The sequence below is a fragment of the Oryctolagus cuniculus genome, chromosome 4 (genome assembly GCF_964237555.1).
Source record: "Oryctolagus cuniculus chromosome 4, mOryCun1.1, whole genome shotgun sequence".
NCBI lineage: Eukaryota > Metazoa > Chordata > Mammalia > Lagomorpha > Leporidae > Oryctolagus > Oryctolagus cuniculus.
The window spans coordinates 7954409-7980366 of NC_091435.1; the positions used below are offsets into that span (position 1 = coordinate 7954409).

The window sequence follows — 25958 nt, forward strand, 5'->3', positions numbered from 1 at the left end:
TGCAATGACTGAGACTGGGTCAGGCTGAAGCCAGGAGCCTGGAGCCCAAAACTCCATCCAGGTCTCCCACATGGGTGGCAGGGCCCAAGCATTTGGGCCATCATCTCCTGCCTTCCCAGGCACATTAGTAGGGAGCTGGATTGGAAGTGGAGTAGCCGGGACTTGAACTGTCTCTCTGATATGGGATGCCAGTGTTTTGATGCAGTAGGTTGACCCACAGCACTACAGTGGCAGTCTCTATGCGTCTTTTGTTTTCTTCACTTGTCTTACAAGTTTCTGACTGTCTCTGCTTAGGGCATCTTAAGGATTTCATTGGAGCTATTTATTCCACTTGTTTTCTGTGTAGCAGTTGAATATTCTTATGTAGTTTGGTAAATACACAAATTAACAAAGGCTTATATGTCTGAATTAGGAACTCAGACATTATCCCTAAGGACAGTAGGCTAAAACCCCCTTTATAAAAAGCAGAATGATGACCTGATTAGAGCATTAGAAGATCCTAGGTTGGGCAGACCAGAAATGGATCAGAGGGGAGCAGACCGGGAACCGATTGTGGCCCATGAAGAGCACTGCTGGTGGGAGTGTGAGATGGAGACTTAGGGGCGGTGGTTTGGGGGTGACCAGTGAGACATTTATGGAGGTCCGGAATGCAGCAGGAGGGCCTGGTGGGGGGCTGGTGTGAGGAATGCAGTTTTGCAGGTCAGCATGGCTAAAATAACATAACCTTAGACTCCCCGCAGGGTCACCGCTGCTGTCTCCAGCTGTGGCTCTGCTGTGGGCTGTGTTCAGGCAGGGACCCTGGCTGGAGGACGTGTCTGTGACAGACGTGACGCACCGGGAATGACTCCAAGCTGCCACTGGTTGAAGATGGCTGCAGATCCTTCCCTCCTGTCCAGAAGGCAGGGTCTCCCCCCCTCCCCCGAGTCTGGGCTTGTTTGTCCAGTGGGATATGGGAGAAGTGATGCTCTGTGACCTCCCTGGCTGGGTCTGTCCTGCGGCTTCCTCCCGGCCTTGTGGACCGTCTTGTGGACCAGCTCCCGAGCGCCAGGAAGCTCAGGCTGCGCTGTGCTGAGAGCCACAGGGAGAGGAACCGAGGAGCCCTGGAGTTCCCCGCTGAAGGCTGAGCTCCGGGGGGCCATCTTGGCAGTGGGTCATGTGCCCCAGTGGAGCCACCCTCCTACCTGGACCTGGAGCAGTCCGTCCCGAATCCTGCCCAAGTGGAGATTCGTGAGCGAAGTAAATGATTCACTTTAGCCACTGAACTTTGGGGTGGTTAGTTACAGAGCGATGGCAGCCACACCAACTGAGATGATGCTTTTGGCTTCCCCAGTGTGCATCAGTGGGGTGAGGATGCCAGAGCTGAACTGTGCACCTTAGACGGTGGACTTCAGGTGCTTGTGGGACATCTGAACAGCACAGTGATGTGCCGTGAACTCTCAGGTATCCAGAAAATCGCAGTCACTAGACCAGTCTTTCCCCTGCTTCTCTGTCAGTCACGGCTTTGCAGTTGCACAGCTGCCTTTCACCTGAGTCAGTTTCATATCGCAGCTCTTGCTAGTGGTGGGATTGGGATGATCCTAACACCATCTGCTTTTTTTCAAATAACTGAATTATTTGAAAGAGTGACAGAGAGAGGGAGAGATCTTCCATCCTCTGGTCACCCCCCAATGTCTGCAACATCCGGATGTGGGCCAGGGCCCAGGAGCTTGGGCTGCCCTCCACTGCCTTCCTAGGTGCATTGGCTGGAAGCTTAGCAGCCGGGACTCTGAGCGGCGCCCTGATGTGGGATCCCTGGCATCGCAAGCGGCGGCCTAACCTGCTGCGCCGCGGAGCTGGCTCCTAAGATCCTTCTCTTAACAGTGCCGTGTGGCGCGTTGTCTTTTTACGTAACAGTGAGCAGAACATGAGTTTTGTAGCCTTCTTTTATCCTCTCAGTTCCAGACCCAAAATGCAGCCAGGGAGAGTAAGCAAAAATCCAGGATAATATCATTCCTTACTCACAGATTCAAATTTTTTACTTCTCTCTGTGTCCAGTTTTGTCCACCCAATTTATTACTAGAATTCTTTTTAAAGATTTATTTATTTATTTGAAAGTTAGAGTTAGAGAGAGAGAGAGAGCGCACTTCACCCACAGATTCACTCCCCAGATGGCTGCAACGGACAGCACTGGGCAGGCTGAAGCCAGGAGCTGCATCTGGGTCTCCTATGCAGATGGCAGGAGCCCAGGCATTTGGGCCATCTTCCCATGCTTTCCTAGACACGTTAGCAGGGAGCTGGATTGGAAGTGGAGCAGCGGGGACACAAACCGATGCCCATATAGGATGCCCATGTCACAGGTGCAGCTTCACCACTACGCCGCAATGGCTAGAACTTTAATAACCTGTCATGTAATTAAGATGACTTAGAAGAGGAGAAGTAACAGCCAGAGCGATTAGTAGCATCACTTACTGCCTCTGGGTGACTGACAGGTTGAGACGTCTGTTCCCCCATCGGTCGCTTGACTCGAGCTTGTCCCATGCCCTTGGAAGGGAGTGCCACGCGTGCTACGGCAGCCTGGTGTCCCTCACTCCTGGGCTCCTGCTTGGCTGTGCGTGTGAAGTTGAGAGAAGCAGGTGTTCGTTGCCTGCCGTCTTGAGTTGTAGCATGAAGTGCAGAGCTTGGGATGCTGGACACCTTTCAAGAGGAAGTCCCTTTGTCTAGAGCTTCCCCAGCTTTGATCTTCGGGAGCGAGCCTTTTGCTTGACTTTTCTTCCTCTGCCCCTTTGTCTCGGGCTCAAAGTGCGACTCTGAAGAGTCCTGTTTGCTTTCATCCGCTGGGCAGCGGCCAGCGTGGACGAGTATCAGTGACCGTGCGCTGTGCTTTGATCGAAGCACCCAGCGCTGCTTGAAGGCGTCTGCATGGTCGGTGGCCCCTGGAGCGTGTTCCTAGAAAAAGGAAACGCACTTAGGTGAGGAAACAGTTGGCCGAGTGGGGAAACCTGATCAGGGCCGTGTGTGTCAGTGTCGCGCTCTGGCCTCTTCCTGTCCTTCCTCTTCCTTTGTTTGCCTCTCGCCTCTTCAGAAGTGTGTGAGAATTTAATTATTGGCTCCTATTACAGCAGGCTGGTGCCTGCCACAGCATGATGCAAGATCAGTGTTTTAGCAACCGGAATGGGCCGGGTGTTGCTCTGCCTTTGTTTGCCGTGATGCTCTGAGAACGCTGAGCTGGTGCAGGAGTTTCTTTTCCTGTTTCCCACTCACCCTCATCTGAAAGCCCCCCTAGCCAGGCTGTGAATTTATCTTCCCCTTCTCCTGAGCTGACAGCCTTCCCGCCGCCCCCAGGAACGTCTGTTTCAGCCACAAGCCTCAGCTCTGCTGTGGCTCAGATGTCCGTTTCACCAAGCAGAACCCTCCTGAAATGTCAGGCCACACACCCAGGCGGGTCCTGCTCACTGGCCGTGTGTCAGGACGCCCTGGGAGAAGTCCGTGACAACGTGGAGGGAGCGCTACCAGCAGAGCCGAGAGAAAACCATGAGGTTTCTTCTCTGAATATTCGAGACCATGGAGCGGATTTCAACCCTTGTCCCATAAAGTCCCGCAGTGATTATTTTTCCTTCTAAGCTGGTGTTTCTCAAAGATTTTTTTTTTCATTGTTGGTCCCTGGAGACAAATTAAATGCCCTTGAAATTCTTTCAGGGAGCTGGATGGGAAGTGCAGCAGCCAGGACTTGAACCGGTGTCCATATGGGGTGTGGGCGCTGCAGGCCAGGGCTTTATCCTGCCGCTGTGCCACAGTGCTGGCCCCTGAAATTCTTTCGAAGGAGCAGAATGCATTACCAGGAAGTAAGGTTTTGTGGGGTAGGTTGCGCTCTGGAGGTTAAAAATGGCAGTGACACCTAGGATGTTTCTCACTCCCATGCCCCCTAGAATCAGTTTTTTCTCAGTTGAGGGTGAAGGGTCTTCCCATGAGGACACCTGCTCCCAGGACCCCGTGCTGTGGAACAGTACAGGTGCTCCCATGGGCCAGGCTCTTCCTGTAGTCTCCCGTTTGGGTCACCCAGTAACTTTCCCAGGTGCACGCACTTAGGACCTGCAGCTGACAGACAGGAAACTGAAGCCCAGAGAACCCGAGTGCCTTGCTTGCATCACACAGCTGTCCACCAGTGCTGCCAGGATTCGGCTCTGGAGTGTACGGGGCCCTCCTGGGAGAGTGTAGAAACAAGGAAAAAAACCCCAAATACAACTCATGTGCCATAAAGTTGCTCTCTTGAAATATACAATGAAAAGCTGGCGCCGTGGCTCACTTAGCTAATCCTCCGCCTTGCGGCGCCGGCACACCGGGTTCTAGTCCTGGTCGGGGCGCTGGATTCTGTCCCGGTTGCCCCTCTTCCAGGCCAGCTCTCTGCTGTGGCCAGGGAGTGCAGTGGAGGATGGCCCAAGTGCTTGGGCCCTGCACCCCATGGGAGACCAGGAGAAGCACCTGGCTCCTGCCATTGGATCAGCGCAGTGCGCCAGCTGCAGCGTGCCGGCTGCGGCGGCCATGGAGGGTGAACCAACAGCAAACCGAAGACCTTTCTCTCTGTCTCTCCCTCTCACTGTCCACTCTGCCTGTCAAAAAAAAAAAAAAAAAAGCTACAATGAAAATGCAGCAGTGTTTAGTATATCCACAGAGTTGGGCATGTGTTGTCACCTATGTAGTTCTGGAACATTTTCGTCACCCTAAGAAACCATGCACCCATCAGTGGTCACTTCCTGCTCTCTCTCTCCCCTTTCCTAGCCGCTGACAACCCCTGATCTCCTTTCTGACTCTGGGTGTGCCTGTTTTGGATGTTTTGTAGAAATGGAATCAGATAGCACGTGACCTTTAGTTACTGACTTCTTCCTCTTAGCATTGGGCTGTCGAGCAGGCACGCGTGCTGTAACAGGTGTTTTGTGGCTGAATCACAGCCCATTCTATGGATGTTTGTGCTTTATGTATCCATTCATCTGTCCGTGGGCATTGGGTTGTTTCTTCTCTTTGGCTATAATGAATGATGCTGCTCTGAGCTCTTGTTTATAAGGTTTTCAAAAAAGATTTATTTAATTGTTTGAAGGAGATATCGGTTGATTGATCTTCCATCTGCTGGTTCACTACCCAGGTGGCTGCAATGGCCAGGGCTGATTCAGGCCAAAGGCAGTAGACAGGCGCTCCATTCTGGTCTTCCACCTGGATGGCAGGGTCCCTGGTACTTGAGCCATCCTCTGCTGCTTTCCCAGGTACATTAGCAGGGCGCTGGATCAGAAGTAGAGCAGCTGGGACTCGAACTGGCGCTCTGACACGGGATGCCGGCGTTGCAGGCAGCAGCTCAGCTCACTGTGCCACACTGCCAGCCCCTCCAAGTTTTTTGAGTGGTTATATGTTTTTAATTTTCTAAGGAGTGGGATTGTGGTGGGGAGTAGAACTTGGTGCTGACATCTTGAGGACCCGTTGGACTGTGGGAAAGTGGCCGTGCTGTCTGGTGTTTCTGCCAGCACAGTTCAGGGTTCGGTTCTCCCCATCCTCAGCACTTGCTCTTCATCTTTTTATTGTAGGCACCTGGTGGGTATGAAGCAATGTCTCCTGGTGGTCCCAACTGGCACTTCTTTAGAGCATTTTTAATGTGCTTACTGGCCACAAGCACATTTCCTTGAGAAATGAGTGTTCGCACTCTGCCTATTTTAAAATTGGGATGTTTGTTTTTATTGCAGAGTTGGGGAGAATTTATGTGATCTGCAGGTGTGTTTTTAAATTTTTTAAAAGATTTTTTTATTTATTTGAGAGGTAGAATTATAGACAGAGAGAGGGAGAGACAGAGAGACGTCTTCCATCCACTGGTTCACTCCCCAAATGGCTGCAGTGACTGGAGCTCAGCCAATCTGAAGCCAGGAGCCAGCAGCTTCTTCTGGGTCTCCCACATGGGCGCTGGGGCCCAAGGGACTTGGGCCGTCTTCTGCTGTTTTCCCAGGCCATAGCAGAGAGCTGGATGGGAAGCGGAGCAGCCGGGACATGAACCGGTACCCACCTGGGATCTGGTGCAGCAGGCGGAGGCTTAGCCCACCACGCCACAGCGCCGGCCCCATGATCTGCAGGTGTTTTCTCTGTTCTGTGGATGATGGCCGTTTTCCTTCCCAGCTGTGCCACTGACGTTTGTGGGGAAGAAGACTCTCCTCACCGAGTTATCTGGGCACTTTTGTCCAAAAGCACTCACATGATTTTATGTGTGTATTCTTTCTTCTCTTCCTGTCGTCCGTTTGCCAGTTGGACCTTGATTTTAGAAGCCCAGGTGTCCTGGATGAGCAGCTATCTTCAGGGCAGCAGTGGCTTTGGTTGTGGGGTTCCCCCGCCCCCCGCTCCCCGTAGGTTCAGGGTTGATTCCAGCCTTTGACCTCATGCTGATGGTTCTGTATTGTCTAGTCAGTTCTCAGTGCTTCAAGATGTGTTTTGTTTATGTATTTTTTTTTTTTTACAAATTTATTTACTTGAAAGGCAGATTACAGAGAGAGAGGGAGACAGAGGAAGATCTTCTGTCTGCTGATTCACTCTTCAAATGGGCACAGTGGCCACAGCTGGGCCAGGCTGAAGCCAGGAGCATGGAACGCCATCCAGGTATCCAGTGTGGGTGCAGGCCCCCAGGGACTTGGGCTGTCTTCTGCTGCTTTCCCAGGCACATTTGCTGGGAGCTGGAAGTGGAATGAGGAGCAGCTGGGACTGGAACCTGTGTCCACCTGGGATGCTGATGTTGCAGACTGTGGCTTAACCTGCTGTGCCACAGCTTCGGCCCCTATTGAAGTTTTTGAAAACAATGTTTGTTTTCATCTACGTGAAAGGCATATTAGATAGATATCTTGCTTTTGCTGGTTCACTCCAGAAATAGCCGCAACAGCCAGGGCTGGGACAGGCAGAAGCCAGGAGCCAAGAGCTCCAGCCGGGTCTTCCGTGTGGTGGCAGGGACTCGGGCACCTGAGCCGTCATCTGCTGCCTTCCCAGGCCCATTAACAGCAAGTTGGCTCATCAGTTTAGTCACCAGGACTTGATATGGGATGCTGGCGCTGCAGACGCCACAGCACCAACCACCTCCCATGCACTTTTAATACTCTCTGGATGACTGACTTCCCTAATACAATGCTATGTCAATCGCTGTACAGTGTATGTAGGGAGCATTGCCAAGAAAAAGGATGTGTGTGTTCCGTGCAGATGCAGTCTTCCTAAATGTTTTCCATCTGAGGTTGATTGGATTTGCACATGTGGAGTCTGCAGACACAGAGGGCCAGTTGCATTTGTGTTTACCTTTTATTTATTGAATTTTTGTTTATCTTAAAGGCAGAGAAAGAGACAGAGAGAGCTCCTCCACCTGCTGCTTTGCTCACCAAATGCCCACAACAGCCAGGGCTGGGCCAGGCTGCAGTCAGTCAGGAGGAACTGGGGACTCCAGATCTCCCACCTGGGTGGCAGGGACCCCAGTAATTGGGCCATGACCTGCTGCCTCCAGGAAGCTGGAACCCTGGCCTCAGAAGCAGCCCTTAAGGCATTCGGATCTCAGGCATGGAAAGCCAAGACACTGTGGCAAAAAATGACCTAAATGGAAGACCTCTGTGAGTAAGATCCCAGCGGAAAGAATGGGCCATCAAAGAAGGAGGTGCCTTTCTCTGAAGGGAAGAGAGAACTTCCACTTTGACTATGGCCTTGTCTAAATAAGGTTGGAAACTGTGAACTCAAGAGGCTTCCGTAGCCTTGGCAGCTCATGACAAGGGCCTCGGGTGATCACATTACTGACGTCATAAATAAGAGTGTCAATTGTTAAATCAACAATGGGAGTCTCTGTGCAACTATTCTCCATGTAGGATCTCTGTCCTTAATGCATTGTACTATGTGAATTAACCATAAAACTAATCTTCAAACAGTACTTTATACTTTGTGTGTTTGTGTGGGTGCAAACTGTTGAAATCTTTACTCAGCATAGAGTTGATCTTATGTATATAAAGATAATTAAAAGTGAATCTTAAGCCGGCGCCGCGGCTCACTAGGCTAATCCTCCGCCTAGCGGCGCCGGCACACCGGGTTCTAGTCCCGGTCGGGGCACCGGATTCTGTCCCGGTTGCCCCTCTTCCAGGCCAGCCCTCTGCTGTGGCCAGGGAGTGCAGTGGAGGATGGCCCAGGTGCTTGGGCCCTGCACCCCATGGGAGACCAGGAAAAGCACCTGGCTCCTGGCTCCTGCCATCGGATCAGCGCGGTGCGCCAGCCGCAGCGCGCCGGCCGCGGCGGCCATTGGAGGGTGAACCAACGGCAAAGGAAGACCTTTCTCTCTGTCTCTCTCTCTCACTGTCCACTCTGCCTGTCAAAAAAAAAAAAAAAAAAAAAGTGAATCTTAATGAAGAATGGGGTGGGAGAGGGAGTAGGAGATGGGATGATTTGCAGGTGGGAGGGTGGTTATGGGGGGAAGAACCGCTATAATCCAAAAGTTGTACTTTTGAAATTTTTATTTATTAAATAAAAGTTTTCTATTAAAAAAAAAGAAGGAAGCTGGAATCAGAAGTAGAGCCAGGACCAGAACCCAGGCACTCTGATATAGGAAGTTGGCATCTCAAGTGGCAACTGGATGTAACCGTAGTTCACATTTACTGTTTTTTTTAATCTTTATTGTTTTTAAATATTTATTTTATTTATTTTAATGGCAGAATGACACAGAGAGCGAGAGAAAGAGAAAGAGCTTTCATTCTTTGGTTCACTCCCCAAATGGCCACAGTGGTAAGGCTGGGCCAGGCTGAAGCCATAAGCCAGGAATTCCATGTTGGTCTCCCACATGAGTGGCAGGGCGCAAGTACTTGGGCTATCCTCCATTGCCTCCCCAGGCACGTCAGCATGGAGCTGTAATGGAAGTGGAGCAGCTGGGATTTGAACTGGCACTCAGATATGGGATGCTGGTGTCGCAAGCAGTGGCTTAACCCACACTCCAGCGCCCCCAAGTGCCAAATGCCTTTCCATTGCAGCTATATTTGGTGTCCAAGTTTCAAATCTTTTGTAAAAACTGGAAGGCCGAGGACAGGCGTTTGACCCACTGGTTAAGGCACTGGGTAGGATGACCAGGGTCCATGTTAGAATACCTGTGTTTAACTCCGGCTCCAGCTCCTGCTTCCAGCTTCTTTCTAATGCAGACCTTGGGAGGCAGTGGTGATGGTGGCTCCAGTGGTTGGGTCATGTGGAAGACCTGGATTGAGTCCCCAGGTTCTGGCTTTGGCCTGGTCCAGCTCTGGCTATTGAGTGACCCTGTAGTTGGGAGTCTTCTCTGCCTCCGTCTGTCTGTCTGTCTCTCTCTGTTGCTGTCTCTTCCTCTCCCCCCACCAAGTAAGTGAATAAAATTTAAAACCGACTAACCAACCTGGAAGGGCTAACAGACGTGTTTTATCTGCTGTCCAACCCCATCCTGCTGCTTTCCCAAGTGCATCAGCAGGGAGCTGGATCAGAAGCAGAGCAGCTGGGACATGAACTGGTGCCCATTTGGGTGTGGAGTCTCAGGTGGCGGCTCCACCTGCTGTGCCGCAGCACCAGCCCCTTTTAAACACGGCAGCTACACTTGGTGCTTTGTGAGCTCTGTGTCAGGTAGAAGTGAGAATGTGTGAGCCAAAGTAACTTTGATATCCCCAAAATGCAGTGTGTGGTAATTTGCTTTGCCTGACTGAAATTTAGTGGCAGGAAGCCTGCAGAAGAAAATAGTGTCTGGTTATTTCGGAGGGGAAAACTCTCAGCCTCTGTCTCCCTCCATCCTGGTGGGATTTTGCAGGTTGTCAAGTGGTCGGACTGTTGCTTGCCGTTGGCCTGCAGACCCGGGGAGCCTTATCGGCTGATAGCTGAAGCGAGCGTGGACGACTTCAGCAAGCTGGGGGTGGCGTTCATGGAGGACAGACTGCAGATGGACAATGGGCTGGTGCCCCAGAAGATCGTTTGTAAGTAACCCCAGACAGTGCCTCCTCCAGGGGCGACGTCAGAAGTGGTTAGCAGAAGGACTTGAGCGTTCCTGTTGGAAGGATGTGAGGGCGTGGCTTAGTTTCAGAATAATTCAGTCACCAGGTTAGGTTTGATCATCATGGTATAAAATTCATATATGCGTCAAGTTCTGGGGAGGTAGAAGGGTGTATCTTTGGTGATCATTAAATTTATTTTTTTAAAGAAAAGATTTATTTATTTATTTTAAAGAGTTACAGAGAGAGAAGAGGTAGAGAAGGAGATCCTCCATCCACTGGTTCACTTCCCAGATAGCTGCAATGGGCGGGGCTGGGCCAGACCGAAGCCAGGAGCTGGGAGCCAGGAGCTGCTTCTGGATCTCTCCCGTGGGTAGCAGGGGTGTAAGTACTGGGACGTCCTCTGCTGCCTTTCCCAGGCCATTGGCAGGGGGCTGGGTCAGAAGTGGAGCAGCTGGGACAGGAACCGGTGCCCGTATGAGATGCCAGTGTCACAGGTGGTGACTTTACCTGCTGTGCCACAATGCTGGCCCCCTTATTAAATTTCTTTCATATCTCTGTTGTCCATGTCATGACATTCAAATTTCAAATTATTATTATTATTTTTTTTCACAGGCAGAGTGGACAGTGAGAGAGAGACAGAGAGAAAGGTCTTCCTTTGCCTTTGGTTCACCCTCCAATGGCCGCCGCGGCCGGCGCGCTGCGACCGGCGCACCACGCTGATCCGATGGCAGGAGCCAGGTGCTTATCCTGGTCTCCCATGCGGGTGCAGGGCCCAAGGACCTGGGCCATCCTCCACTGCACTCCCTAGCCACAGCAGAGAGCTGGCCTGGAAGAGGGGCAACCGGGACAGAATCCGGCACCCTGACCAGGACTAGAACCCGGTGTGCTGGTGCCACAGGCAGATTAGCCTATTGAGCCGTGGCGCCAGCCCAGATTTCAAATTATATAATATTTATTTCATGCAGTTTAATACCCTATGTCTAGCCTGTTGTTCTGACTGAATGGGAAGCACAGCCAAGGTTACTATGATATTCTAAATATAGCAGCTTTTTACTTAAAATATAAACACGGGTGGAGCATCCCTAATCCAAAAATCTGAAAGGCTCCAAAATCGGAAAGGTTTTCAGCACTAACATAATGCCACAGTGGAACATTCCACACCGACTTCTGTGGCAGGAGGCAGCCAGAATGCAGGTGCACTGAAAGTGTCGTACGATATTGCCTTCAGGCTGTCTGTAAGGTGTACGTGAAACATAAAGGTATTTCCTGTTTGGACCTGCCTCCAAGAATTATGTATCTGCAGATATTCCAGGATCTGAAAATGTCCTAAATCCGAAACCCTTATGATCCCTAGCATTTTGGATGAGGGATACCCAATCTGTATCATAGTTTTTTTTTTTTTTTTTCACAAATCTTTTCTCAGGAAACAACTGTTCTTTCATTAAACTCGAATGCAGGCTTTCTGTCTGTGAAAGCCTTTATTCGTATCCTCAACAGATAAGTGTTCCTGAGCTCTGGAAATTTATGTAAATCACTGAACTTCCTGATTCGCCATGCCTGCGCCCAGGTCTGCATCAGACAGTAGCAAGTGCGCAGTGGACGTCTCCGGAATCAGTGGCGTAAACTGGTTTCCATTCTTGAAACAAGATGGTGCGGGGAAGTGTGCTAGGAGTGGCTTTTTTCCTGGGGCAGGCCTGTGTAGATTCCAGCTGTGTGCCCCATGTACTCCTCCCTTTCATATTTAGGACAGTGTGCCCAAGAGATTGAGCCTGTGAGGAAGTGGGCAGAGTCACTTTTCTGCCTCTGTCTCCTCCAGTCAGTAAGAGAATTTGAAGCTCTGTGATGTGTATAGGGAAGAGGTTGGGGAAACTGAGGGTTCACCTGGGGTCTTCAGGGGTGCCCTCCCAGCAGGCAGGAGTGATTGGGGGATGCAGGTGGGAGCCGTGCAGGCGGTCGTCCTGGGCCGTGAGTCACTGGCACGCTGAGGGCGTGGGGGGAGCCATGACGGTTGAGACGTGTTGATGAACGCCCTTTCCTGTTCATGCTGTAGCCGTGCACTTGAAGGACTCCACTCTGGAGGAACTTAAGGATCAGGCCTTAAACAACCAAACCCCAATCCCGCAGCCGAACCCCGAACCATCTCCTGAGACGGAGCCTGCGCAGGGAGTTATGGAGCACGTTGGCAAAAGTGACTCGAAGGATCCTGGTGAGGGCTCCTCCACGCCGAGGAGGGGCAGTGCCCCCGGGAGTGAGCCCGCCTCCGAGGGGAGTGAGCAGGGCGGGGGCTCCCCCGAGCATCACCACCTCCACCTGTCTAGTTGCCACGAGTGCCTGGAACTCGAGGGCAGCACCATTGAGTTGATCAAGTTTGCTTCTGCAGAGAACATTCCGGATCTTCCCTACGATCACAGCAGCAATGTGCAGGGCACTGCTGATGAGAGCTACCCCGAAAGAGAAGAAAGGAGGGTCAACGTGACGGGCAAGGCTCCGAACATCTTACTCTACCTGGGCTCCGACTCCCAGGAAGCCCTGGGCCGGCTCCAGCAGGTGCGCTCCGTTCTGGCCGACTGTGTGGATACTGACAGTTACACCCTCTACCACCTGCTGGAGGAGAGCGCCCGCAGGGACCCGTGGCCAGACAACTGTCTCTTGTTGGTCCTTGCCACCCAGGAGGCCATTCCCAAGGACCTGCACCAGAAGTTCATGGCCTATCTTTCTCAGGGAGGGAAGATATTGGGGCTGTCTTCGCCTTTCACGTTCGGTGGCTTCCAGGTGACGAGCAAGGACGCGCTGCAGAAGACCGTCCAGAGCTTGGTGTTCTCCAAGGCTGATGGCAGGGAAGTGAGGCTGCGCGCGCTGAGCAGCGGCTGCGTCTATGAGGACAGCACCGGAGAGCGGCTGAGTCCCGGCAGGCTGCAGGGCCGCCTGGAGGGCGCGGACCAGGACAGGATGATTGTGCAAGTGCCTTTTGGAACCTGTGGCGGAGAAGCCGTTCTTTGCCAGGTACTGGAGGTGGAGCTGACTCTCTCGTCTTTGGGAGGGCACGTGGTTTCCAAGGCTGGACGTGGAAAAGTTCCTGGGGCGCGTGTGCTGTGGGCTGGGAGCTTTTGCTGAGGGTGAGTGGGACCATGGCTTCGTTTAGCTCAGGGCGTTCATGAATAAGGAACATAAATGCTGACCTACCAAAACACTTGTGATGGAGGAACGGGGCAGAAGGTGTGAGCTTGAGAGTTAACCAAGGAGTAGTCAGGGGAGTCTTGTCTCATCTTCACTGGCAATAACCTTTTTTTTCTTTTTTTATTTTTATTTTTTTTTGACAGGCAGAGTGGACAGTGAGAGAGAGACAGAGAGAAAGGTCTTCCTTTGCCGTTGGTTCACCCTCCAATGGCCGCCGCGGCTGGTGCGCTGCGGCCGGCACACCGCGCTGATCCGAAGGCAGGAGCCAGGAGCCAGGTGCTTCTCCTGGTCTCCCATGGGGTGCAGGGCCCAAGCACTTGGGCCATCCTCCACTGCACTCCCGGGCCACAGCAGAGGGCTGGCCTGGAAGAGGGGCAACCAGGACAGAATCCGGCGCCCCAACCGGGACTAGAACCCGGTGTGCTGGTGCCGCAGGCGGAGGATTAGCCTAGTGAGCCGCGGCGCCGGCCTGGCAATAACCTTTCTGAAATACATTAGTCAGGGTGGGCGTTTGGTGCAGCAGTGAAAATGCTGCTTGGGATGCCCACATTCCATTCCTGGCGAGGCCTGGGTTCCAGTCCTGCCTCCGTTCTGCCTTGCAGCTGCCTGCTACTATGCGCCCTGGGAGGCGGCAGGGGATGGCTCACATGAATTGAGTTCCTGCTACTCACGTGGGAGACCTGGGTTGAGTTTCTAGCTCCTGGCTTTGGCCTGGGCCCAGCTGTTGTGGGCATTTGGGAAGTGAACCTACAGATAGAAGATCACTCTCCATCTCTCTCTGTCTCTTTGCCTTTCAAATAAAATAAAATGAATTAATTGATAAAAGCAGGCAGTCAGAAGGAAGACGTCTCAAAAGCTTTAAAAAGCTACGTTAGTTTACTTTCTTGTCACGAGTACCCCGTTATTAATGTACTCAAGCCTTTATTTAATGTAAACAGTTGAGGGTCTTGGGGTAGTGATCCCAGACATTGTTGACCGTCACATTAAAATACTGCAGCTGATGGCCAAGTCTTTGGGCCCCTGCTCCTGTCTGAGAAAGAAGCACCTGGCTCCGGGCTTCAGACTGGCCAGTTCCAGCTGTCACAGCAATTTTGGGAGTGAACCAGCGGATGGAAGATCTCTCTGTCTTTCTCTCGTTGTCTCTGCCTTTCAAATACATCTTTTTTAAAAAAATCTAAGTGCTGGGAAGAACTCCCAGTGAGAGGATATTGAAGTTATCTAGATTGATGGCTTCGTAGTGCCTAAGGAAGCAGGGAGGAGAGGAAAGGAGGCTGCCGAGAGCAGGTCCTTTGTCTCTCCTGTTCTCTTTTTCCTCTTTCTCCTTTTAGCTTTTGCTGATTTAAGCGGGTGGTAGCAGGATAGACTGTTCCAGAATTTCCCATCAGTTACCGCACATCGTTTTCAATGCCTTAGGACAGAGGTTTTCGTTAGAGTCAGGTGAGCACTTTCTTCTCCTTAAGGATTTGATGATTTAATACAAAAATGAAATCCAGCTGACCCTAGTATCTGGGTTCTTCATCCACAGCCTTAACCAGGCACCGTTGGAAAACGTTTGGACACAAAATCTCAAGTGTACGGACTTCCTTCTTGTCGCTGCTGCCTAACCAATGTGCCTACATTGCATTAGAGTTAGACATGGTCTAGAGATTATTCCAGCTCCCAGGAGGAGCTAAGTGGGTTCTGTGCAGATAGCTCTCCACGGCCCGGGAGGGGCCCCTGCAGGTGCCAGTTTTGCCCATTAGAGTGCCCAGATGAATGCAATAGAGTGTGTTTTGTGGTAGGGCTCTCTTTATTGAGTCAGCAAATTGTTTACTTTTTTGGTTCTGTTTTCTTTTAATTTTTTGTTTTATGCCAGGCCTCTTGCCAGCCCTCCTAGAAGCTCCGTCTCTTTTTTTTTTTTTTTTCCTCTTTTTTACCTTGGGTTTTCTGATCAAACATTTGTCAGAGGGTATAGTTCTGTTTTTTTTTTTTTTCCCTCTGTTCTAAAGCTCACTCACTCGATTTAGATGATACTGAGGCAAAGATGCTTCAATGTCAGAAATTCGGACACGAGGACAGATGAACATGTCCAGCCCAGGCAGGTTTCCTGTAGGGCTGTGAGCCACATGGATCCATTTTGGAGGCCTAATAAATGCTCCTCTTATCTTTTTCTCTGAGAATATGGTAACTATAGCAACTGTGCATTCTCAGAAAATCCACTTAAACACCCAACTTCCTACAGCCATATTTCAGTTTTGAAGAGCGGATTGTACCACTTCTGTGTGCAGACTTGTACTAGAAAATTGATTCGGCACTGTTGTGATCCGTTTCTCTGAGTTACATAGCAAATCTGTTTGCTGCACCATTTAAATTGACCCCGTTTCTATCATAAAATTTGATACTGCAGTGCATTGCCCTAGGAAAAAAAAAAGGCAATCTGATGCAGCTTCACAAATCAGAGTCGGAGGATTAGAATGTCGTTTTTGATTTTAAATGACTTCCAGTCTTCTCTGTGACAGGGTCACTGTTTTCTCCCCAGGCCCGTGTGGCTGCGAAACCTCTCCGAGATCAACCAATAAATATTATCACAGGCTGGTTAGTTTCCTCTTTCCCTGTTCAATTTCATAGTCTTCATCTTTGTAATAAATCTAGCAATGATGTAACCCAGTAAGAGGAGGCAAGGGAGTTCAAGGGCCCAACACAGCTGCACGCGGGGCGCTGGGCTCCCAGCCACACAGACTGCCCGTTTGATGCCTCTGCCCTTCACGATGATAGAGGGGCACCGTTCAAGTGCTTGGTGCACTGATCAAGTTCGCGGGGACGATTTCACGCCGACATTTGCCTGTCAGAGGGACTAGCAGTTGGCACGAAGTTGTCCGAATGGACTTTAAGAAGTTCGGCCTCTTTACTCGGCACAAGGCAGAAGTGGTTCTGCTCTCACGCAGAGAGTTCCTCGGCCAAGGTGCCGTCGACATTTCGGGCCCAGTGATTCTTTGCAGCTAGGGGCAGGAGCCCCGTCTACCCAATACGTGCCTGCAGTACCCACCTCCTTGCTTGTGGCTCGAGATGTTACTGGTTCTAGCACTGTGTCCAGCTGAAAAGCCTTGCTTTTAGAAGCCAGGTTATAGACAGGCCATCACTATGGCAACCAGCATAGGTCCAGAGGATGAGGCTTCTGTTGACTACCACGAGGACCCGGAGTGCAAATCTGCCGGGCTCCCAGCCTGGTGTGCCACTGGGGGCCATGCCCACCATGGAGGCGCTGTCCTCAGGGTGTCACCCACGGCCTGTTGTTGTCCTCCTGGACCCTGGGGCCTGCTGGTAGCTCTGTCCCTGCTTTTCTCACTGCATCTGTCTTGTGTGATGATGGTTCAGTGCATTTCACTGTGCCCCTGTGTGTTCAGCTTGTCCACAGGGTGTGCACACGCAGTCCCCATTCCCTCACGCACAGGCAAGCACAGACACAGTGAGGCTCCTGTCTGGGCTGAGACTGACTTGCTATGTGCTGCTTGTCCATTTGGGAGGGAGGCATACAGAGGGTGGAGGAGGGGCTGGAGGATCGATGCTTTATAGGGTCCACTCCTCTGCCCTCCCCTCTCCAGGGCAGTCGGGGCCAGGCCCACCCGCTGCCCGCTGCCCTTAGGGCTCCATCACGGTGAAGCAGCAGCCTGCAGCGGCCAGCTGTAGTTTGGAGATTGTTGGGCAGGGTTCTGCAGACCCTCAGTGGGGACACTCGGACCATGGTCGATAGTAGATTTGGACAGGATCTTTGGTTTGGTTGAGGTGTGGGTGGGAGTTGAGAGATGTTTAAGTTGACAAGGCTGGCACCATGCCTTCACTTTTCTTGATGCCTAAAGTAGGAAGCACTACATACAATACAGGCAAAAACAGAATAAGGCAAATGAGCTGATGTCCATCTTCAGGGTTCTCGGTATTGTGGGGTCCCCCTGATGCTAACGTCAAGTGAACATCTGATCTCAAGAGAACTGGAAGTTTCAGTCCCTTCCTTTATGCCAAGACACTGACTGGTGATAGGGGGGGACACTTAATTTATCATTTTTTAATTTTTTAAGAGGCGGAGAAGCTGGGAGAGCTATCCTCCATCTGCTGGTTCACCTTCCAGATGCCCGCAGCAGTTGGGGTAGGCTGAGGCTGGAAGCTGGGAGCTCCTTCTGGGCCTCCCACGTGGCTGGCAGGGGCCCAGGCACTTGCGTGTCATCTGTGGCCTCCAGGCTGCACATTAGCAGGAAGCTAGAACTGGGAGTGGAGCTGGGCCGGGAACCAGGCAGTCCGACGGGGTGTGTGCTTCCGAACAACAGTTACCCATTGTGCCGAATGCCTGCCCCTCAGATCTTTAGCGCTTGCTCTCTCTTCTGCAGTGCTCGGGTTCTGAGTTTATGTGCTGTTGGTAATGGTGAGAATCCATGTTCAAGTTTTCAGAACTGGCAGCGAAGCTGTCTTGATGTCTGCACGGGCCCTGGATTTACACGTGGTGTTTCTCCCCTCAGGTGCACTTAGAACTACCTCCCAGCTCTTCCCTGGTGCAAACTCAAGAAGATTTTAATTTGCTCAAATCAAGCAACATGTCAAGATACGAAGTCCTTAGGGAGATCCTGACGACCCTCGGCCTGAGCTGTGACGTAAAGCAAGTGCCTGCCTTAACACCTGCGTACCTCCTGCCGACCACACGGGTGAGCTTGCAGCTGGCTCAGCCAGAAGGGGGCGCCGTGCCGTGGCCTTCTTCAAAACAGGGGGCCTGGCCCTGGAGTTCTTTCGTTTCCCTGGGTTTTGGTTGTGATTTCTCTTTTGATTTCCATTTTCTCTTTTGACTTCGGATGGTCTGGAGACCGTGTGAAAGGCATGCAGAGATCACGTAGTCGCGTCTGTGTTTGTATGTGAGGTGGGGGAAGGCTGCTGGAGTTTGGCCTGCAGGTTCTGGGCTTTTCCTGCTTGTGGGTCAGGGGAGTGCAGCCCACTCTTTGGCTCTGTGGGTTCCGTATCCCTGGATTCAACCAACCTTGGAATAAAAATACTTGGGGGGAAAAAAAAAACTGCTTCTATACTGAACGTGTGCAAACCTTTTCCTTGCCATTGTTCCCCGAATACAGTGCACAGTTATTTAAAGAGCATGTGCTCTGCGGTAGGCACTAGGAGCAGCCTAGAGAGGATTTAGCATAGAACTCAGTGGGTTCTGTGTGAGGACGGCACCGTTTTATTAAGGGACTTGAGTGACTGTGGATTGTGGCATCCATGGAAGGGGTCCTGGGACCCAATCCCTGTGGATAGCAAGGGGTGGCTCTGTGATCTGGAAACCACGGTCTGTTCATTTGGGATTAAAAACAGTTGTTTTGATTGGGGCCTTTCTCAGCTTATCTTTGGGTGGGAAAATCACAATTTTGGCTTCATTTGTGCTGCTGTCTGCCACCTGGTGGCAGACAGGCCCTGGGCTTCAGTTCCTGTGCGTCAGCTGTGTGTAAAAGGAAAATACCCGCAGAGTTGGGGGTGTATTCAGGAATTCCATCGGCCTTGAGTCTGCGTTTGCTGCCTGTGATTGATACCTGCTTTTGGGCAGGTTGCCAGATTCTCCAGGTGTGTGTTCCTGCTAATCCCCTTGCTTGCCGCGCTGTCAAGGTCTTATTCATTCTAACAAATCATTTTGTGGGTCTCTTTCTGTTGTTGTCCCTGAACAGCTGAAGGTGTGAGTGTAGTGACTATTCCAGCAGATAGGTACCCATGTTCCAGGTGACTTTCCCTGGAAAAGAACAAATTACACGCCTTACCACGCATTATTTATTTATTTATTTATTTATTATTTTTTTTTTTTTTGACCGGCAGAATGGACAGTGAGAGAGAGAGACAGAGAGAAAGGTCTTCCTTTTGCCGTTGGTTCACCCTCCAATGGCCGCCGCGGCCGGCGCGCTGCGGCTGGCGCACCGCGCTGATCCGATGGCAGGAGCCAGGAGCCAGGTGCTTTTCCTGGTCTCCCATGGGGTGCAGGGCCCAAGCACCTGGGCCATCCTCCACTGCACTCCCTGGCCACAGCAGAGAGCTGGCCTGGAAGAGGGGCAACCAGGACAGAATCTGGCGCCCCGACCGGGACTAGAACCCGGTGTGCCGGCGCCGCTAGGCGGAGGATTAGCCTAGTGAGCCACGGCGCCGGCCAACCACGCATTGTTTAAAAGATTTATTTTGTTTATTTGAAAGGTAGAGTGACAAAAAGAGAAGGAGGGAGGGAGGGAGAGAGAGACAAAAAGAGAAAGAGAAAGAAAAAGAGATATCTCCCATCCATGGGTTCATCTCCAAATGGCTACAGTGGTTGGGGCTGGGCCAGGCTGAAGCCAGAAGCCTGGAACTTCTTCTGGGTCCCCATGTGGGTGCAGGGGCCCCAGCATTTGGGCCATCTTCCACTGCTTTCCCAGGTGCATTAACAGGGAGCTGGGTCGGAAGTGGAGGAGCCGGAACTTGAATCAGTGCTGTATGGGATGCCAGGGTTGCAAGCAGTGCCTAGCCTGCTATACCCCGATGCCGGCCCCAGCCACACCTTTAAAACAGGACATACTCTGTTTTGGGTTATGCTCCTGCCCTTGGCAAAATTAGTAACCAGAGGAGAGAAGAGCTGTGGGCTGTCTGGGTACACTTACTTGATACACTTACTTGGAGAAGACAGATTGAAAATCTGAGAGTGTCTGGGAATAAGAGAGTTTACAGGGTCATTTGGAGACTAGATGAGAATACATGTGAAAGTTCTACCTAATTGCATTATGAAATGATAGTGCAGTTAATCCTGAGGTGGTTGAGAGGTGGAGTGGGTTAAAGGTGTGTAGTGTGCCTGGTGATGCGTCTAAGCAGGCTCTAGGTGATGTTACTACTTTTAAACATTAGTAATATAGCAAGGGATTGTTTCCATCTTGACAGCATTGTCTCATTGTGTGCCCCATCACGTCTGTAGTTTGTGGTTTGACTCCTGTTGCACCAGTGTCTCAGGAACTCACAGCTCCCAGTCATCTGTCTCTGTTTTTGTATGTTCAGTTAATAGAAAGATAGAAAGGCGCCACTTTTTTTTTTTTTTTTTTGTAGGCAGAGTGGACAGTGAGAGAGAGAGACAGAGAGAAAAGTCTTCCTTTTCCATTGGTTCACCCCCAATGGCCGCTGCGGCCGGCGCACCGCGCTGATCCGAAGGCAGGAGCCAGGTGCTTCTCCTGGTCTCCCATGGGGTGCAGGGCCCAAGGACTTGGGCCATCCTCCACTGCACTCCCTGGCCACAGCAGAGAGCTGGCCTGGAAGAGGGGCAACCGGGACAGAACTGGCGCCCCAACTGGGACTAGAACCTGGGGTGCTGGTGCCGTAGGTGGAGGATTAGCCTAGTGAGCCGCGGCACTGGCCGGCACCACATTTTTTTTTTAAAAAGATGTATTTATTTATTTTAAAGGCAGAGTGACAGAGAGAGAAGGGGAGAGAGAGGAAGAGAGCGCTTCCGTCCTCTGGTTCACTCCCCAAACGGCTGCAGCAGCCAGGGCTGGGCCAGGCTGAAGCCAGGAATCAGGAGCTTCTTGTGTCTCCCATGTTTGCGGCAGAGGCCCGAGTACTTTGCCCATCTTTGGCTGCCTTCGTGGTGCATTAGCAGGGAGCTGGATCAGAAGTGGGGCAGCCGGGACTCTGCCCCTGTGGGTTACGGGTGTCGCAGACAGCGGCTTGACCTGCTGCACCACAGCACTGCCTCTCCACCCCCCGCCTTTTTGTGACACAGAAAGTCACCAATGTGGCCGTCCTTAGAGCCTCCAGTCTTGGAGGAGTGGAGCAGGGCTGTGTGGACGAGGGTGCTGGGCCCAGGGCAGCAGTTACTCTCCTGCACCTCCTCAGCCCTCTTCCCACATGGGGGATTCTGAGGCTGGCCTGGTGAGCAGGTGCTTGCTTGTAAGCCTGGGAGGGCAGGAGCGAGGTAGACCGGACTTGCCCTTGGCAGTAATCCCTGGCTGTTCCCAGGAGTTCTGACCATGCTGCTCTTGGGACTGGGCTCTTGGACTCGTGGACACAGAGTGGAGAGGAAGGAATGGCCTTCGTTTTTTCTCCTGTGAGCAGGAGATTGGAACTCTTGACCTTTGGGTATATTCTTTAGGATGGGAATGACCTGGATAGCTAGACAGAGCTCTGCGTTCTGTGTCTGCTTGTGTCACAGCACGCACCAGGGCAGGAGTTAGCCTAGGGCTCAGGATGCAGCTCGGGCTCCCATGTCCCTTAATTTTTTTTACTTTTATTTTCTTAAAATTTATTTTTTGAAAGATTTATTTATTTATTTGAAAGGCAGAGTTACAGAGAGGCAGAGGCAGAGGCAGAGAGAGAGAGTGTCTTCTATCTGCTGGTTTACTCCTTAAATGGCCACAATGGCTGGAATCATGCCGATCCGAAGCCAGGAGCCAGGAGTTTTTTCCACGTGGGTGTAGGGGTCCAAGGACTTGTCCTTCTTCTACTGCTTTCCCAGGCCATAGCAGAGAGCTGGATCAGAAGTAGAGCAGCCGGGACTAGAACCAGAGTCCATACGGGGTTCTGGCACTGCAGGTGGCGGCTTTACCTGCCACACCATAGCGGCAACCCCTCTTGTCCCTTATTGGAATGTCTGGATTTGATACCTGGCTCCTGGCTCCTGGCTCTGGCTTCCTGCTAGTGCACACCCTGGGAGATAGTGGTGATGACTCAAATAATTGCCCCCCGCCACCCAAGTGGGAGACCTGCATCACTCTCCTGTCCCCTGGCTTCAGCCTGGGCCAGTCTTGTCCATTGTGGGCAAGTGGGGAGTGAACCAGCAGATGGAAGACCTCTCTCTCTCTGTCTCACCCTCTCTTTCTGTAACTCTGCCTTTCCATAAATGCATAAATCGATATAAAAAGAAGAACCATGGGAATGAAGTGGTTGAACATGAGTAAGACACATTTCTGTTCTGTGTACAGATTCCCAAACATGCCCTGGTAAGCCCCTTATTACATGATGGTTTTGGAAAAGAACAGTTTTCAGAAATGCTGACTTCTCGTTCTGGGTCCCTGACCTTGTTGGTCTTTGTGGATGTCTGTGCTGTGGACTTCTTCCCAATCGCTCTTTCCTTTTTAAAATGTTTTTCTTTCTTTTAAAAAAAAATTTTTTTTTTGAGTGAGAGAAAAGAAAGAGAGAGAGGGAGGGAGGGAGGGAGAGAGAGAGAGAGAGAGAGAGAGAGAGAGAGAGAGATCTCCCACCCACTGATTTATTCCCTGAATGCCGGCAACATTTGGGGCTGGGCAAGGCTGAGGTTGGGGCCAGGAATTCAACCCAAGTCTTCCACGTGGGTGGCAGAGACCCAGTACTGGAGCCATCACCTGCTACCTCCCAGGTGTATGTGGGAAGCTAGAATCCGCAGCAGGGCCAGAGCCCCAGTCCAGGCACTCCAGCATGCAACGCAGGTGTCCCAAGTAGCAAAATGCGCCAAATGCTCGCACCTCAGTCGCTTTTTGTTATTGAATTATATTTTACTTGCGGAGCTTAAGGAGCTGAATGCATGAATTGTTGTACATATTCATATTCATTTTTTAGGAATTTATTGCTACATGAGAGTCTTGGTTACAGCAAATTACTGCGACACAGTTCTCGTGTTAATGTTACATGACTGCAAAGAGAACAGATTCAGTGTAGTCCGTAGGTACAAAAGTATAGTGATGCTTTCCTTCTTTTTTAATTTTTGAGTTAATATGCTTTTAATTTACATAATGGTCAGAGGCTTAATGCTCCACTAGATAAAGAGTTCAACAAATAAAAAGTAAAAAGACTGTAATTCAGAGGGAACTATAGGCAAGGGCAGTAAACCATAATCCAATGAAAAGATGCCCATTTCACTCACATACAGTCAATTCAAAAATAATCATAGATAATGAAAACTATACTAGTATGGCTCTGTGTAGTAACTACCCCAAATATGAGAAAACATGTTTTTCTTTTTGGTCCGGCTTAGAATTATACATATTCATTTCCTTTCCCCAAATGACCACAATGACCGGAGCTGGGCAGATCCGAAGCCAGGAGCTTCTTCTAGGTTTCCCACGTGGGTGCAGGGGCCCAAGCACTTGGCCAAGCCATCTTCTGCTGGTTTCCCGGACCATCAGCAGGGAGCGAGATCAGAAGCAGAGCAGCTGGGACTCGAACTGGTGCCCATTTGGGATGCTGGCATCACAGGCAGTGGCTTTGCCTGCTGCACCACAGCGCTCACCCCCCACCCCCCATCCATTTCTTATTGTTTATTGCTCTACTTAGAAAACCCGAATCCGTGGTGGAAGGAAATGTCAGAATTCAAGGTCTCAGGTTCTCCTGAGGTTCAGGTTCCCGGAGGGTTTCCGTGCACACGGCTTTGAAGATAGGCGCTTGCTGACTGTGGTGGTCTTAGCCTCTGTGCCGCTGCCTCTTGGCTTCCGGCTTCCTGGGCTGTGCTCCACGGCGGGGGAGCTGCGACCTCGCACCAGCAGGTGTCGCTGCTGAGCTAGGCTGCCTGGTGCACCAGCCCCTAGAACTCTGAAGTGATTCAGAGTTTGCATTTGTTTCTTTCTATATCAATTTCGCGTAGTGTGCTTTGGTAGTTTCCCATTATATTGGTGACACTTTCTTTGGGGGCCTGTAGAAATTATTTCAATGTCACAGTCAATAACACTCGTCTTTCACTCGACATTCGCGGTGTACTGGGTCTTGTTACGGTATGGGATATGAAAGAACAAAATAAATACACCAGTTATCTAAATAGTTTCACTGCAGACCAGCTGTGTTTATGCACTTGGGTGCCTTGACACTTGCGCTTTATGGGGAACGGCACAGAAGATTTATGAAGCTCCCGTGTGCGTCTCTGTTACAAGGGAGGATTGGGGAACGGCGTGGCCCGCCCAGTAGGGAACAACAGCCCCCAGGGACCACGGGTCCTCAGCATTTGCCCGAGGCCACCTTCAGCGACACCCAGACACCACGGTAGCATGTAATCCCCACACGAAAACCCAGTCGTGGGTGACTCCGGGCGTGTCCCCAGGCACAGCAACAGGAGGAAGCAAAGCTTTGCTGGGTGCAGGCCCGGTGGCCAAGCTGGGCTCTCCAGCCTCGGTCTCCACGTGCAGCCTAACCTCAGGGCCAGGACGGACACAGAGGGCTCCACACGGCCGTCACACGCTGACCTGCAGAGCACATGCCCCACACGCACATACATGCACACATGCGTGAGTCCTGTGTGGAGGGCGCATGTCAGGCGGTGGGCTTTTAGATGATTTTAATAGAGATCTTGGGAAACCTTTTGTGTATTGGACCTGTTTTCTGTGATGAGCATATTAGTTATATAATGAGCCAGGCCAGTTATTAAAAACCGAAAGATTACACTAGGCCATTGGGTTTTTGAAGGTGGCTAAAACTTGAAGGTTACAAGAGTGGAATGTCGTTTTTGACCTCTACATTTAAGAGGTTTCGCTTTGCGGGTCAGCCGCTTTGACTGGCTCAGTGGCGTGTGACAGCTGGGACCATCAGGTGTGAGTGTGAGCTGACCGCCCCCTCCCCTTGGGGCTTCCTCTCTGCCGGTGTCGGGGGTGGGGGTGGGGCTGGTGGACTGCGTGGTTGACCGCAAGCTGTCATGGAGCAGGATTGCTCAGAGGCCGCCTGGTCCAGCTCCCACTGTTGGTGGTGACAGGAAGTTAGCAGGAGCACACCATCCTGGGTGGGAGAGCTCCGGGGTATTGGTGGGAGACACTGATTTTTATGGAAAACAAAACAAAACAAAACAAAAACAAAAACCACAGTCGTTTCTCTTGAAGAACTCAGGAAAAAATACTTGATATTTCGTAGCAAATGTTCATGGGTTTTATTTTCTGTAAGGGTTAGTTTTGTGGAAGGAACACAGTTTTTTCCTGGTGAAGACTTTCTTGCCTCTGGGGCGCTGGCTTCCATTTCCGTTTTTACCTCTGCCAGACACGTGGCGAAGGGAAGAGGGCAGGAGAAGTTCTCTTGGAGAGGGGCCGCAGGATTCTGGGACCCCACACCTGTGAGTGGGGATAGAGCCAGCTCCCCCGACGCCCACCCCCAGAGCCTCCTGCCAGAGCCAGAACAGGGTGGGAGGTCCCCCACCTCAGGAAGGCAGGTGACTGTCACGTGGCAGCCCCTTCAGCCGGGGGGTTTCCCACCCTGGATCTGGGGAGCACCATCTTTTTTTCCCAAACGAAGAAGCCTGGGATCCTTCTGGGCGCGGGGTAGGCGGCCTGAGAAGTAGCAGCGGCGGCCTTTTGGCAGGAGCCCTGCGAGAGGGTGTCTGGTTACTCTCCCCGCGGGGTCAGGATGTGTGAGCGTAACAAGAAGTGACAACCGAGTTTGTTATTAAAGTAAGGGGGCAAAATCACCACGGGGCGTGTGTGCGCGGTGTTGGTAGCGTGGGAGTTTGGGGATGAATAATATATACTTAAAAACGAGTTTTCACTTTTCAGTTTGATTCCGCCTAAAATTATTTACTGTGAAACCTTTTTATTCCTCACTCCCTCAAAAACGATATCGCTGGTGAGAATCGCTTTGGTGTTTGTAAACGGGTGGAAGAAGCTCCAGGCTTAGCCTCTACTACTCAGGGAATTACTTTTTTACACGTTGACTTTTTATTGTCTGTATCTAGGGTGTGCACCCTGCCGTTCTGATGTATGCACCAGTGACATCGATTGCTTTATGAAGAAACATGGACTAAGTCAGTCCACATGGCTCATACTCCTCCTCCTCTCACCCACCCCTGCACTGAGCGGACATCTGAGTGCCTACTAGGCACAAGGCCTCGCTGCAATGCCTTCTGGGAAGCAAGAGATAATTTCCCACAGTTGTGGCGTG

The 25958-nt window shown here is 51.4% G+C and overlaps 1 protein-coding gene across 3 annotated transcripts in view; it reads left to right on the top strand.

The window, feature by feature from the left end:
* The window catches only part of HLCS (holocarboxylase synthetase), a 222430-nt gene that overhangs the window by 26239 nt on the left and 170233 nt on the right, over positions 1-25958 (top strand). For all 3 annotated transcript variants that reach the window (XM_051833635.2, XM_051833634.2, XM_051833636.2), the window contains exons 3-5: positions 9776-9938; positions 12007-12959; positions 17621-17803. In XM_051833635.2, coding sequence (XP_051689595.2) covers positions 9887-9938; positions 12007-12959; positions 17621-17803 — 1188 coding nt within the window. In that variant the 5' untranslated portion in view covers positions 9776-9886. The remainder of the gene's footprint in view (positions 1-9775; positions 9939-12006; positions 12960-17620; positions 17804-25958) is intronic.